Source organism: Crocodylus siamensis, chromosome 8 (assembly GCF_052110815.1).
Source record: "Crocodylus siamensis isolate JL-2025a chromosome 8, ASM5211081v1, whole genome shotgun sequence".
Taxonomy (NCBI): Eukaryota; Metazoa; Chordata; order Crocodylia; family Crocodylidae; genus Crocodylus; species Crocodylus siamensis.
Window position 1 is genome coordinate 79,010,427 of NC_143402.1, and position 14,820 is coordinate 79,025,246.

At 57.3% G+C, this 14,820-nt stretch overlaps 1 protein-coding gene across 3 annotated transcripts in view; it reads left to right on the forward strand.

Annotated features, from left to right (window-relative positions):
* The window catches only part of TBC1D16 (TBC1 domain family member 16), a 40,739-nt gene extending 26,797 nt beyond the window's left edge, over positions 1-13,942 (forward strand). For 2 of the 3 annotated variants that reach the window (XM_090059600.1, XM_090059601.1), the window contains exons 6-12: positions 3,301-3,468; positions 4,122-4,270; positions 5,065-5,199; positions 9,818-10,004; positions 11,241-11,420; positions 12,405-12,551; positions 13,298-13,942. In XM_090059600.1, coding sequence (XP_089915726.1) covers positions 3,301-3,468; positions 4,122-4,270; positions 5,065-5,199; positions 9,818-10,004; positions 11,241-11,420; positions 12,405-12,551; positions 13,298-13,543 — 1,212 coding nt within the window. In that variant the 3' untranslated portion in view covers positions 13,544-13,942. The remainder of the gene's footprint in view (positions 1-3,300; positions 3,469-4,121; positions 4,271-5,064; positions 5,200-9,817; positions 10,005-11,240; positions 11,421-12,404; positions 12,552-13,297) is intronic. The other variant, XM_090059602.1, reaches the window with a different exon arrangement.
* Positions 13,943-14,820: the final 878 nt, after the last annotated feature.

Here is a 14,820-nt window from a genome sequence, read left to right on the forward strand (position 1 = left end):
GGGACCGGAGCAGATCATCTAGTCCGACCCCCTGCCATGGCAGGAAAGAGCGCTGGGGTCAAACAATCCCAGCAAGATGTTCATCTAACCTCCTCTTAAACACCCCCAGGGTAGGGGCCAGCACCACTTCTCTTGGAAGCTGGTTCCAGACCCTAGCCGTCCTGACTGTGAAGTCGCACCTCCTGATGTCTAACCTAAACCTACCCTCTGCCAGCTTGTGACCGTTATTCCTGGTCACTCGTGGCGGTGCTTGGGGGAACAGGGACTCCCCCAATGCCTGCTGGTCCCCCCTGACTAGTTTATAACAGGCCACAAGATCCCCCCTCAGCCTTCTCTTCTGGAGGCTGAACAGGTTCAGGTCCTGTCGCCTCTCCTCATAGGGCCTGCCCTGCTGCCCCCTGACCATGTGAGTGGCCTCCTCTGGACCCTCTCCATGCTGTCCACATCCCTCCTGAAGTGCGGCGCCCAGAACTGGACGCGGTACTCCAGCTGCGGCCTGACCAGTGCCGCGTAGAGGGGGAGGATCATCTCTTTGGACTTGCTTGAGATTTCATAGATTTCATAGACATCAGGGCTGGAAGGGACCTCGGGAGATCATCGAGTCCAGCCCCCTGCCCAAAGGGCAGGAAGTCAGCTGGGGTCATAGGGTCCCAGCAAGATAAGCATCCAATTTACTCTTGAAGGTGTTCAATGTAGGTGCTAGACCCACCTCCGCTGGCAGACTGTTCCAGACCTTGGGGGCTCGGACAGGAAAGAAATTCTTCCTTATGTCCAGCCTGAAACGGTCTTGCAGGAGTTTGTGACCGTTCGACCTCGTCATCCCTTGGGGCGCTCTGGTGAACAGACGTTCCCCCAGATCCTGGTGGTCACCCCTGCTAAACTTATAGGTGGCCATCACATCACCCCTGAGCCTCTCCACACTGCCGGCCCATGTTCATCTTGGAGTCAGCGATGACCCCCAGATCCCTTTCCGCCTCCGTGCTGACAAGAGGGGAGTTCCCCAGCCTGTAGGTATGGTGCCGGCTGTTCCTCCCAAGGTGCAGCACCTTGCACTTGTCTGTGTTGAAACCCATCCTATTCTTGTCCGCCCACCCTTGTAACCTGTCTAGGTCTGATTGTAGCCTGTTGCATCCTTCCAGTGTGCCCACGTCTCCCCACATCTTAGTGTCATCAGCAAACTTGAACAGGGTGCTTTTTACCCCCTCGTCCAAGTCGCTGATGAAGATGTTGAACAGCGCGGGCCTGAGGACCGAGCCCTGGGGGACCCCACTGCCCGCGTCCTTCCAGGTTGAGAAGGACCCATCCACTACCCCCCTCTGGGTGCGGCCCTCCAGCCAGTTGGCGACCCATTTGACTGTGTGGGTGTCTACACCACAGCCCCCCAGTTTCTTAATGAGAACGGGGTGAGAGACAGTGTCGAAGGCCTTCCGGAAGTCCAGGAAGACGATGCCCACTGCTCCCCCTGCGTCTAATGATCTGGTGATCTGATCGTAAAAGGCCGCCAGGTTGGTCTGACAGGACCTGCCACTGATGAATCCGTGTTGGTTGCCCCTAAGCATGCAGTCCCCTGCTGGCCTCTCCTGGATGTGCCCGCATAATTTTCTCGAACAGCTTGCCTAGGATCGAGGTGAGACTAACTGGCCTATAGTTTCCCGGGTCCTCCTTTCTGCCTTTTTTGAAGATGGGGACCACGCTGGCCCTCTTCCAGTCCTCCGGTACCTCACCAGAGCACCACGAGCGCTCGTAAAGCCGTGCCAGGGGACTTACAGTGACCTCGGCCAGTTCCTTTAGAACTCTAGGGTGGAGATCGTCCGGCTGGCTGACTTGAATACGTCCAGCCCCTCCAGAAGCTCCCTAACTAAATCCTCGCTAACCCATGGCCCAGGTGTGCCTCCCCCGGGGCCCGAGGGGGGCCCAGCAGGGAGGTGGCTGTTCTGGTCCCTACTTAGGAAGACGGAGGCAAAGAAATCGTTAAACATGTTAGCTTTGCCGTGTGGTGCGACGACCAAGTTTCCCATCGCGTCCTGCAAGGGCCCCACATTACCCGGGACCTTCTTTTTACCCCCTACGAATTTAAAAAAGGACTTCTTATTGTCCTTAATCTGGGAAGCTAGTCCCAGTTCCATCTCTGCCTTGGCCTTCCTAACTGCCCCCCTACATCCCCGAGCAACTGGAGAATAGCCCTCCCTGGTGATGGCCCCTTCTTTCCATTGGGCGTAAGCCTCCTTTTTAGCAAGGAGACATTCCCGGATGCTTTTGGTGAGCCATGGGGGCTGTGTGCTCTCCTGCTCCCTTTGATCCTCGTTGGGATTACCTCCCTTTGGGCTTGGAGGATCGTCTCCTTAAGGAGCAACCACTCTCCTTGGACACCCGGCTCCCCTCCCCCCCGGGACCTCAGCGCTTCTCCAACTATCCTCCTTAGCTCGTTGAAGTCTGCCCTCCTAAAATCTAGGGCCGCTGCCCTACTGCGTGCCTTTGCCACCTTGCGCTGGATGGTGAATCCCAGCAGGCGATGATCGCTGTCGCCCAGGTGGTCAAGCCCCCGCAGCCCCCGCACCAGGTCATCACCCGTGGCCAGCACCAGGTCCAACAAGGCGTCCCCCCCCAGTGGGGCTGTGCACCTCCTGGGTTAGACGGAGGTCCTGCATGCCGGCCAAGACCCTACGTGAGCGGTCAGACCTGGCTGACTGCTCCTCCCAGCAGATGTCCGGGAAGTTCAGGTCCCCCATGACTGCCACATCCTTAGCCTTCGCCACCTCTGTGAGCTGACCCAAGAATTCCTGGTCAAGCTCCTCTCCCTGGTTGGGGGGTCTGTAGTAGACCCCCACCGTTAAGTCTCTTTCCCCTCGACTGCCTTGTACTCTAACCCAAAGCACTTCAGAGTGCCCCTCCCCTGGCTCCTTGCTAATTAACAAGGATGTGTATTCCTCCTAGATATAGAGCGCCACACCCCCACCTCTCCTTCCTATCCTGTCCCTCCTGTACAGCCTATGCCCTTGACATTCACCGCCCGGTCATGCGTTGGGTCCCACCACGTGTCAGTGATCCCCACTGTGTCCGGGCTGGTGTCAGCCATCAGGAGGGTGAGCTCCTCCTGCTTGTTGCCCATGCTGCGAGCGTTTGTGTAGAGGCATTTGAGGTTCTCGAATGCCTTGAGTAGCTCTTGCTGTTTTGATTGGTGGGATGTCAGTCAAATCCTTCCCAGGCACCAAATCTTGGGGCTCACCTCGGGAGCTGCTCTGAGAGCTGCTGCTTTGCAGCCGTCCCCATCTCCTCCCTTCCGCTCTGTCTCCCCTTCAGCAGCTGACTGACGAAAGGACCTGCATGCAGTTCTCCATCCGCCGCCCCAAGCTGCCATCCTCAGAGACTCACCCGGAGGAGAACGCGTACAAGCGCCTCGATGTCTCTGCCTGGCTCCATCACCTGAACGAGTCCGGGCAGGTGGAGGAGGAGTACAAGCTGCTGAAGGTGAGGGGGCACCAGCGGCTGCCCGGGTGGGTTTGCTTTTCTCTTAGCGGACAAGTCCCTGAGAGCAGTTGACTTCATGCTGGGTCAGGCCCTGGGGTCTTGGTTCTCAGACTTATTGCTGGTGCTCAGCTAGAGCTCTCACAGGAGCTGCATTCAGGTCACCGTAATGGAGCATCTTCCTGAGTGCAGGGGGGACTCTGCCCTCCTTCCACTGCCCGTTGGAATAAGTGGACTGGGAGGGTCCCATTCCTGTACAATGCAGTGTGAACGGCTGTAGAAAGCAGCCGAGGCTCCTACTCGCAGCCCTTTGTGGGCCCGGGCAGGACCCTGTCCAAGCCCTGAAAGAAAAATTTGCTATGAAACGCAGCGTCTCCAAGACTGGGGATTAAGCCCTGACATGAGAACGACACGTTAATCACAGAGTCCCTCCGGGGGGGTTATTGACATTGAAATGAGCCCGATTTGTGTCTCATCTGGGAATAGAGCCCAATACTTTCCTTCTACACATGTGCAAATTTGAAAGAGCTTGAATCAAGGCATCACTTGTCAGAGGCGGGTGGTAAAGCTGCAGCAGCCCAGGGGCGGGTGGCGTCTTGGTGCAGCCTCTGGGACTCTCCCAGTTGTGTCTGTCACTTTTTGCACTGCTCCTCCAGGCCATTTTCTTTGGGGGGATCGATGTCTCCATCCGTGGCGAGGTCTGGCCCTTCCTACTGCACTATTACAGCTATGAGTCCACGTCCGAAGAGAGGGAGGCCCTGAGGGTGCAGAAGAGGAGAGAATACTTTGAGATTCAGCAGAAAAGGTAACGGGGAGCTGTCTTCCATGCTCCTCACCTCGGCTTGGGTCCTGAAGGGACAGTGTCTCCATCCAGCACTACACTTGGCTTTGAGATCCTCCCCGAGGTCATCCCAGGGGATGTCCGGCCTCGTGGCCTCCATCCTGGCAGAGGTCCTAGATGAGTCAGACACTTTCTGGTGTTTCATAGGGTTGATGCAGAGGGGGAGGCTCTCAAAGGGGAAGCTGCTGGGGGGTGGGAGAAGGATGGACTGAGGGGCTCTGTTTCAACGTACCTAGGCACAGAGGAGCTGGGGCCTTTCAGCTCATCCCTCCAGTCATTTAGATCCCCGGAAATGACTGTCCCTAAGTGTGCAGGAAAGCCTTTCTCCCAAAGGGAGATGAGGAGAACACGCTGTGCTTAGCCTGGCAAAACAAAGGTGAGGAGGGGCTGTGACCACTCCTTATAACATGTCCACGGGGAGAAGCAGCTCTTTCAGACTCACATCTTGGCCCAAGCACAAATGGGGATGAATAAAGACAGTCTGGGAACACAGAAGATTTCTGATCATCCCAATGGCCAGGTCCAGGAACAGCCTCTCAGAGCTGTTAGGATAAACTTATTGGCAGAAGATGCTAGACCCATGTCTGACTGGGACTGTGCCGCGGCTGCTGGTGAGAGCTGGGGATGGACTCAGTGCCTCCAACCCTCTCGCACAGTCTGGGCATCGTGGAGATTGGGGAGCTCAGTCTGCCTCTGGGACGGGGTTTGTGGTGTCTCTCCCTGGGCTGAGCACACTCACAGGGCTGCTTCGTTTCCAGGCTGACGATGACCCCTGAGGAGCACAAGGAGTTCTGGCGCAACGTGCAGTTCACCGTCGACAAGGACGTGGTGCGGACTGACCGCAGCAACCAGTTCTTCCGTGGGGAGGACAACCCCAATGTGGAGACCATGAGGTGATGCTCCTTTATGGAGGACGGCATCTGCCCTGGCTAGAGCTTTCCCTTCCCAGGTGCAAGAAGCTGTTTGGGCAGGCCTGGCCTTGGAGCTGGGCCAGATGGCCCCTCTTCCCCTACCCGAACCACTTCCCTCCAGCTGTAGCGTTGTCATAGAGTCATAGGATCACAGCAGTTGGGTCGAAGGGACCTTGTAGATCTTCAAGTCCAAACCCCCACCTGAGCGGGAGAAACAACTGGACTCAAGTGAGTCCAGCCAGGTAGGCATCAAGCCTCTTCTTAAAGATCCCCAGGGTAGGAGCCAGCGCCGCTTCCCTAGGAAGTTGGTTCCAGCTCCTAGCTGCCCTGACTGTGAAGTAGTTCTTGCGGATGTCTGATCATAGTTTCTCGGGTCGGAAGGGACCTGAGCAGATCATCTAGTCCGACCCCCTGCCATGGCAGGAAAGAGTACTGGGGTCAAAAGACCCCAGCAAGATGTTCATCTAACCTCCTCTTAAACACCCCCAGGGTAGGGGCCTGCACCACTTCTCTTGGAAGCTGGTTCCAGACCCTAGCCGCCCGACCGTGAAGTCGCCTCCTGATATCTAACCTAAACCTACCCTCTGCCAGCTTGTGACCGCTATTCCTGGTCACTCGTGGCGGTGCTCGGAGGAACAGGGACTCCCCCAGTGCCTGCTGGTCCCCCCTGACTAGTTTGTAACAGGCCACAAGATCCCCCTCAGCCTTCCCTTGTGGAGGCTGAACAGGTTCAGGTCCCGTCGCCTCTCCTCATAGGGCCTGCCCTGCTGCCCCTGATCATGCGACTGGCCTCCTCTGGACCCTCTCCATGCTGTCCACATCCCTCCTGCAGTGCGGCGCCCAGAGCTGGACGCAGTACTCCAGCTGCGGCCTGACCAGTGCCGCATCGAGGGGGAGGATCATCCCCCTGGACCTGCTCGAGATGCATCTGTGGATGCAGGACAAGGTGCGGTTGGCCTTCCTGACCGCGTCCCCACACTGCCGGCCCACGTTCATCTTGGAGTCAGTGATGACCCCCAGATCCCTTTCCGCCTCCGTGCTGACGACAGGGGAGTTCCCCAGCCTGTAGGTGTGGTGCCGGCTGTTCCTCCCCAGGTGCGTCACCTTGCACTTGTCTGTGTTGAATCCCATCCTATTCTCGTCCGCCCACCCTTGTAACCTGTCTAGGTCTGATTGTAGCCTGTTGCTTCCTTCCAGTGTGCCCACGTCCCCCCACATCTTAGTGTCATCAGCAAATTTGAACAGGGTGCTTTTTACCCCTCGTCCAAGTCGCTGATGAAGATGTTGAACAGTGCGGGCCCGAGGACCGAGCCCTGGGGAACCCCACTGCCCACGTCCTTCCAGGTTGAGAAGGACCCATCTACTACCACCCTCTGGGTGCGGCCCTCCAGCCAGTTGGCGACCCAGTTGACTGTGTGGGTGTCTACACCACAGCCCCCCAGTTTCTTAATGAGAACAGGGTGAGAGGCAGTGTCGAAAGCCTTCCGGAAGTCCAGGAAGACGATGCCCACTGCTCCCCCTGCGTCTGATGATCTGGTGATCTGCTTGTAAAAGGCCACCAGGTTGGTGTGACAGGACCTGCCACTGATGAACCCGTGTTGGTTGCCCCTGAGCATGCAGTCCCCTGCTGGCCCCTCCTGGATGTGTGCCAGCATAATTTTCTCGAACAGCTTGCCTAGGATCGAGGTGAGACTAACTGGCCTATAGTTTCCCAGGTCCTCCCTCCTGCCTTTTTTGAAGATGGGGACCACATTGGCCCTCTTCCAGTCCTCCGGTACCTCACCAGAGCACCACGAGTGCTCGTACAGCCGTGCCAGGGGACTTGCAATGACCTGGGCCAGTTCCTTTAGAACTCTAGGGTGGAGATCGTCCGGGCCGGCTGACTTGAATACATCCAACCCCTCCAGAAGCTCCCTAACTAACTCCTCGCTAACCCGTGGCCCAAGTGTGCCTCCCCCAGGGCCCAAGGGGGGCCCAGCAGGGAGGTGGCTGTTCTGGTCCCTACTTAGGAAGACGGAGGCAAAGAAATTGTTAAACATGTTAGCTTTGCCGTCTGGTGTGACGACCAAGTTTCCCATCGTGTCCTGCAAGGGCCCCACATTACCCGGGACCTTCTTTTTACCCCCTACGAATTTAAAAAAGGACTTCTTATTGTCCTTAATCTGGGAAGCTAGTCCCAGTCCCATCTCTGCCTTGGCCTTCCTAACTGCCCCCCTACATCCCCGAGCAACTACAGAATAGCCCTCCCTGGTGATGACCCCTTCTTTACATTGGGTGTAAGCCTCCTTTTTAGCAAGGAGATGTTCCTGGATGCTTTTGGTGAGCCATGGGGGCTTGTGTGCTCTCCTGCTCCCTTTGATCCTCGTTGGGATTACCTTCCTTTGGGCTTGGAGGATCGTCTCCTTAAGGAGCGACCACTCTCCTTGGACACCGGCTCCCCTCCCCTCCGGGACCTCAGCACTTCTCCAGCTATCCTCCTTAGCTCGCTGAAGTCTGCCCTCCTAAAATCTAGGGCCGCTGCCTTACTGCCGGCCTTTGCCACCCTGCGTTGGATGGTGAATCCCAGCAGGGGATGATCGCTGTCGCCCAGGGGGTCGAGCACCCACAGCCCCCGCACCAGGTCGTCACCCGTGGCCAGCACTAGGTCCAACAGGGTGTCCCCCCTGGTGGGGCTGTGCACCTCCTGGGTTAGGTGGAGGTCCTGCACTCTGGCCAAGAACCGACGTGAGCGGTCAGACCTGGCTGACTGCTCTTCCCAGCAGATGTCCGGGACGTTCAGGTCCCCCATGACTACTACATCCCTAGCCTTCACCACCTCTGTGAGCTGACCCAAGGATTCGTGGTCAAGCTCTTCCCCCTGGTTGGGAGGTCTGTAGTAGACTCCCACCGTTAAGTCTCTTTCCCCTCGACTGCCTTGTACCCTAACCCAAAGCACTTCAGAGTGCCCCTCCCCTGGCTCCTTGCTAATTGACTATGATGTGTATTCCTCCTTGATATAGATCGCCACGCCCCCACCCCTCTTTCCTATCCTGTCCCTCCTGTACAGCTTATAGCCCTTGACATTCACCGCCCAATCATGCGTTGCGTCCCACCACGTTTCCGTGATCCCCACTATGCCCGGGCTGGTGTCAGCCGGCAGGAGGGTGAGCTCCTCCTGCTTGTTGCCCATACTACGAGCGTAATCTAAACCTCCGCTCCAATAATTTGTGTCCGTTGTTCCTTGTTGTGCCGGGAGGCGCTCGGTGAAACAGTGTCTCCCCCAAACCCTTCTGGTCCCCCCTAGTGAGTTTATAGACAGTCACCAGGTCCCCCCTCAGCCTTCTCGTGTGACGGCTGAGCAGGTTCAGGTCCCACAGTCTTTCGTTGTAGGGTCTGCCCTGTTGTCCCCGGATCATGCGGGTGGCCTCCTCTGGACCCTCTCCATGCTGTCCACACCCCTCCTGAAGTGCGGCGCCCAGAACTGGACGCAATACTTCAGCTGTGGCCTGACCAGCGTTTCAGAGAAGGGGAGGATCACCTCCCTGGCCCTGCTCGAGATGCACCTGTGGATGCACGACAAGGTGCGGTTAGCCCTGCCAACCGTGACCTCACATTGTCGGCCCATGTTCATCTTGGAGTCAGTAATGACTCCGAGATCCCTTTCTGCCTCTGTGCTCTCGAGAAGGGAGTTTCCCATTCTATAAGTGTGCTGCTGGTTTCTACTGCCCACATGCAGCACCCTGCACTTGTCAGTATTGAAACGCATCCTGTTGTCCTGTCTCCCTGGCCCAGTTCCTTGTGGACAGGGAAGCCAGGAGGTGGACACCAAAGGGTGAGGGCACTTGAAGGATCAAGCAGCCACTGCAGGAACACAGCAGGTGCCTGGGTAAAGCTGAAGCTGGCAGTTTGCAGCTGCTGGGGTGAAAGACCAAGCTCCCTAGGACCTGGCCGGTCTCCCTGGAGCTGCTGCACCCAGGTTCTGATGCATGGTTAGGGAGCAGCTAGATCTTGCCTGCTGTAGTGGTTTGGGCACTGGGGATGGGCATGTAGCCCCTGCTCCACATTGCTCCTCTGTTCCCATCGTGTGATTCTTTACTGTTTAAACTGCTATTTCCTGCCATTTTGATTTCCAGCACCTGCTGTCCCCTCCCCAGCTCTTGGGGTTTCCCTCCCCTAGAGTTATTTTGTGTTTCTCTCCCTACCTTTACTATACTTCTCTCCTGCCCTGCTTCTCGGGGGCAGGCAGCCTACCTGGAGACTGGGTGGTTGTGAGTCCTGGTCCCAGATTGCTACAAGCTGTTTGGAAGTCTGGCTGGCCAACCAGCCCCTCATCAGAGCTGGTACTAGGCAGTCTAACCCTCCACGGCCATGCCTGGCATCTGGGCACTCTCTCCCCACGTGCCATGAGGTGCTGTGCTGGAGGGCACACGGCCCTGGGGGCTGCTCAGGAAGCTACGTGCTTTCTAGCTGTAGCTGCATCCTTCATGCTTTAAACAGCAGGAGGGAGTTTTCAGTTGCATGGGTCTGCATGTTGGGCGGGATTTGGAGGGGGGAAGTGGGACTGAGTCACCTGTGACAGGTGCCCGCTGGATCTCACCCTCTCCTGTCTAATGCCTCCTAGGAGAATTTTGCTGAACTATGCAGTGTTTAACCCTACCATTGGCTACTCCCAGGGGATGTCTGACCTCGTGGCCCCCATCCTGGCAGAGGTCCTGGATGAGTCGGACACTTTCTGGTGTTTCGTGGGGTTGATGCAGAACACTATTTTCATCAGCTCCCCCCGGGATGAGGATATGGAGAAGCAGCTGGTGAGGCTCTCGTTCCTTTCCTTAACTTCCCTTCTCCCCAGGCTGTCGGAGGGATGTTGGTCTCCGATCGGTGCCAGGCAGCACCACATGAACGCGGCTGTACTGCTTGGGGTTCAGGCGGTACAGTTGCAGGCTGTGTCCGGAGGAGGCCCATCGTCTTTGCACTGTGCTGCACTTAAGCCAGTTCGTGCTGCTTCTCAGAGGGCTGCGAGCACCGCGCTGCACTGAGCAGCTGTGCTAGTTGGAACCAAAAGTGCTGTACTTCCTGCTCCTGGGCCTGTGGAGTGTCTGAGTCTGCATCCTGGCCTTTGCTCCTGGGAGGTTTATTTAATTCCTCATTATTTGGCTGTAGACGTGACTTAGGAATGATCTGGTCCAAGCTGCAAACTTTTCCATGGATATCTGTTTTTAAATGCACCAATAACCGTTGTCTGTGACCAAGGTTTCACAGACCCAGGGCATGTGGAGAGCTGAAAGCCAGGCCCAATCTGCCTGGCAGCATTTCTTAAAGTAGCATGTTCTTTTAAAAATCTAGATGCAGCCTCAGGCTGTCGGGGGAAAGCTAATTCCATCCTGGCTGGGCAATCCTACCACTTTGCTCCCGACTGGAGACATGCTGTCCTGGTCACCGTGGCCTCCTCTTGCCATGGAAAGCTGCTGTAAAAGTCACTGGTGGCGTGTGATGTTCCCATGCACACACATGCATCCCCAGTGTACCCAAGAGTTGGTTTTCCAATGCAATGTCTGCGCCACCCAGTGAAAGTCAAAACTCAGCGTTTCCAGAAATAGCTACCTCTGTCCTCTGTTTTGTGAGGCTACACTCCTAGAGCTCTGAGTCCCAGGCTTCCTTTTTTTAGCAGCAGCATTAAAAGCAAAGCTGTAGTGGGTTTGGTCTTCTCTCTTTTCATAGTTTCTAGGGTCGGAAGGGACCTGAGCAGATCATCTAGTCCGACCCCTGCCCTGGCAGCAAGAATCTTGCTGAATCTCTGCCTGTAAGGCTCTGTCTGCACTGACGAGCCAACGCTGGTCCTTTTTGCAAAATATATAACAGGTGTGGCATGGCTGAGGCCTGAATACCAACATGGGGCTTGTTGAAAGAGGGGAAAAATTATGTGCAACAAAGCTGGAGTGTGATGATGAGGGACATGCCACTGGCAGGCATGTGCTTCTGGGTCTGGGGCATCACAGGGACAGCCGCAGGGTGGAGGATGAGCTGAGCGCTGGCACCTTTTCCAGATGTACCTCCGCGAGCTGCTGCGGCTCATGCACCCCCGCTTCTACCAGCACCTGGCTGCACTGGGGGAGGACGGCTTGCAGATGCTGTTCTGTCACCGCTGGATCCTCCTCTGCTTCAAGCGCGAGTTCCCGGAGGCGGAGGCCCTGCGCATGTGGGAGGCCTGCTGGGCTCATTACCAGGTGAGGCTGCAGCCCGCAATACGGTGCACCACAGAGCAGGTGCATGCCCTGGGCTGGCCCCACACTCATGGATGCAGCTGCCTTTCCCCACGCTCATGCAGTATGTTGCACGAGAGAGCACCCACCCAGGCAAAGTATCACTGCACAGACCCAGCCCCCTTTTCACTCCCTGAGTTGTGACTGCAATGCACTTAAAATAGTGTCTCATCTTTCAATGGGCTGGTTTTATCCCCTGCCGCTTGCCTTAGAAATCATTGAAATCAATGCAGATTGTACCCTGGCTTGGTGCTTGATTGAGTCCCGGGGGTGATCTGGCTCCTGCTGCAACCCATCAGTGCAAAAGGAATCACCTTCACTTTAAGTGGCAATGGTAGCTTGTTTCCCCAAGGCTCCAAGCTAGCCACATGCAGCTGAGTGCTGGTCTGCTCCTGTCCAGTGAGCAAAAGGGCAGGGACACTTGGAAAGGCCTCTTCATCAGCCCACACAAATTGTATGTTTGTTTCTGCATAAATTAGCCTGCAGAACTGCCCTCGGAAGTCACGATGGGCTGGCCCATGTGTTTGGAGTGGGAGATATCCATCTAGACAGTGCATCTGTGTGAGGGACCGTGTGCTCTGTAAGGACACTCCCCTGTCTTTACCTAGCAAAGAATCGTGTCCCCAGGGGGGCTTAACTCCTCAGACCTGCAAAGCAGGGTGGCCTCAGCAAGTAGTTTCCTGCTGGGGACCTAAAATAATGGGTCCCTTAGAAAAATCATGACCCTCCTCTCGCTTCTGCCCTCAGGGGGGCAGCTGCTTGTGGCTTGACTCCAGTGGGAACTGGCTTGCTATTCACCACTAGCACACATCCCAGACAGGACCAAACTTTGTGTGAACAGGGCTCCTTCCCGACCCAGGAGTCTTTCCAGGTTGGGTGGGGGAGGCAGGGCACTGGGTGCCCCAAGCATCCCATCCCATAACGCAAACTCTTGCTTTGCTCCTGCAGACCGACTACTTCCACCTTTTTATCTGTGTGGCCATCGTGGTGATCTATGGGGACGACGTCATTGAGCAGCAGCTGGCTACCGATCAGATGCTGCTGCATTTTGGCAACCTGGCTATGCACATGAATGGGGAACTCGTACTCAGGAAGGTCAGTGCTGTGGGCCGGCGTGGGCTGACTGTTGCGGTTCTGAATGCGGGAGGCCGAGCGGGAACACTCCCATTTCCCTGTTCACTTGTCCCCGGCGTGGGCCATAGGCACAGCAGGAATGATTGGTGTGGGGGTCTGTCTATAGGCAGCACGTATTGTGAGATCAACCCTGGGAAGTGCAGGGAGTCTAGACGCGCCACTCAGAGGCAGGATAACACACACATGCATTCAGAGGCTGGAAAGGGAGCCTGCAGCTCCTCAGCCCTGGGGTGAGGCCCCCTGTTCAGGTCAAGCAGGAATGATGAGAGGCGTGACACTCCCCTGCATGATGGTCTCAGTGTAGTGCTCAGTAACGCCAGGTGATGCCCTGCACACGCGCGTGCACACACACATAGCCCTCACTGCTGACAGCGGGGTAGGCAGCAGACTTTCCCCTCTCCTCCGTGGTCGCTGCACAGCAGGTCTGGGGCATGTCAGCCAGCAGCAAGGAGGAGCTGTGCCCAGTGTTGTCTGGGCTGGGCCGGCTCTGTGGCTGACCCAACAGCTTCACCTTCCGGTGGCTGAATGCAGTCAGTGCTGGAAATGCCTCCCAGGCCTCTTTTGGCTGCACTTGGGATCCATGTCGCCCCTAGCCAGGCTGCTGTGGATCCTCGTGTGAGCCAAACGGACCCACGGGCAGCCCCGGCGCCTAGAACGTGCGCTCTGGCTATGCCACTAATGAGCCTCCCCTCCTCTCCCCGCTCCAGGCACGGAGTTTGCTGTATCAGTTCCGCCTGTTACCGCGCATCCCCTGCAGCCTGCACGACCTGTGCAAGCTTTGTGGGAGCGGCATGTGGGACAGCGGCTACATCCCGGCCGTGGAGTGCTCTGGACATCACCCCGAGTCAGAGAGCTGCCCGTACGGGGGCCTGGTGGAACTGCCTTCCCCCAAGCCCGGAAGCGAAGGCAAGAGAGGGCTGAAATCGCGGGACGTCTTTGCTTTCCGGAAATAGCCCTGGATGACTGGCATGCGTGGCAGAAGCAGGGGACATGGGCAGGCAGGAGACACGTGGAAGGGGAAAGAAGAGGGAGAGTTTCTCCTTCTGAGCTGAGCAGGGGCGGCACGACGTGGGTCAGACCCGGAGCAGTGACTGTGCGCCCGTCGGTCTGGTTTGCGTTTCTGCTGCTGGATCAGAGCAAGGAGCCCTGGACTCGGTCCCTTGCTGAGCGGTACCAAGAACAGCCTTCACAGGTAGGGTAGGGAGCTGAGACCCGGGGAGACCTGGCTCTGCGCTGCCCCTTCCTCCTGGGCACAGACATTGCTTCGACCAAAGCTCACAGCTCACCGGCTTCTGCGTCAAGCCACGATCACTCTGAATATCTCTGCCAAAAAATAAAGTCGTTAGCTCTGGGCTCGTGGGGGAGCTGTTTCCATGGGCCGATTCCCGCAGAATTGTTCTGTGTTGTGCAGGACGTGGGGGCAGGCGTGGGCTGGTTTCCCCTGGACTGAACCTGCCCCCTGCCCACATGCAGGGAGTCCCAGGACCCTCCTCCCAGGGGGTCACGATCTTGTCTACCTCCACTCTCAGCAAAGCCCTTTCTGGTGCTGGCAGCTGCATAACGGAGACCTGTTCAGTCCAAGGGGCTCAGCCCCAGGTGCCTGCAGGCTGCCAGGGGGCTCCTCTTACTCTCTGCCCCCCCCCCCGGTATTTTGTGGTCCAGCCTGTGTCTTCAGGGAGGCTCCAGTACCTGCTTTCCAGGTGGGGACCCCTGCGCAGCAGCTGCATGAGAAAGGAAGCAAATTGCACTGCAGCAGCCAGCGCTCGGACCTGTCTCTGCTCCCAGCCTCCGAGTGGGAGTAAGGGTGGCTACTGCCCCTCTTCAACGCCAGTCAGCTGCAAATGCTAGGCTGGGACTAGGGTTGGAGCACGGGGCTTCAGGCCAGCAGTGTGGGGTCCCCGGTGAGCCCTGGAGGGGAGAGGGCAGCTGCAAGGGGATCCATGCCAGGGGGCCAAACGCTGTGCTCTCCTTGCTGGGCCTTCAGGGCCTGCTGCTGTCTCGGGCACCAACTTGCCTTGGCCCCTGCCCTACCGAGCTGGTGTCATGCTGGTTGGGTGCAGTGTGGGGGTCTGCTGCTTCCAGGCTTTAATGGGAAGGGGCTGAATCCTGCCGTGGCATTTGGGGAACTACTTTGCCCTTCAGGCTGGGCCTGCAGCCAGTGCCGTCCAGCCGTGCTTCCCCCAGGCTGGCTGGAGCGCCCCCGTCCGAAAGTGGTACTGTGTTGGCACGG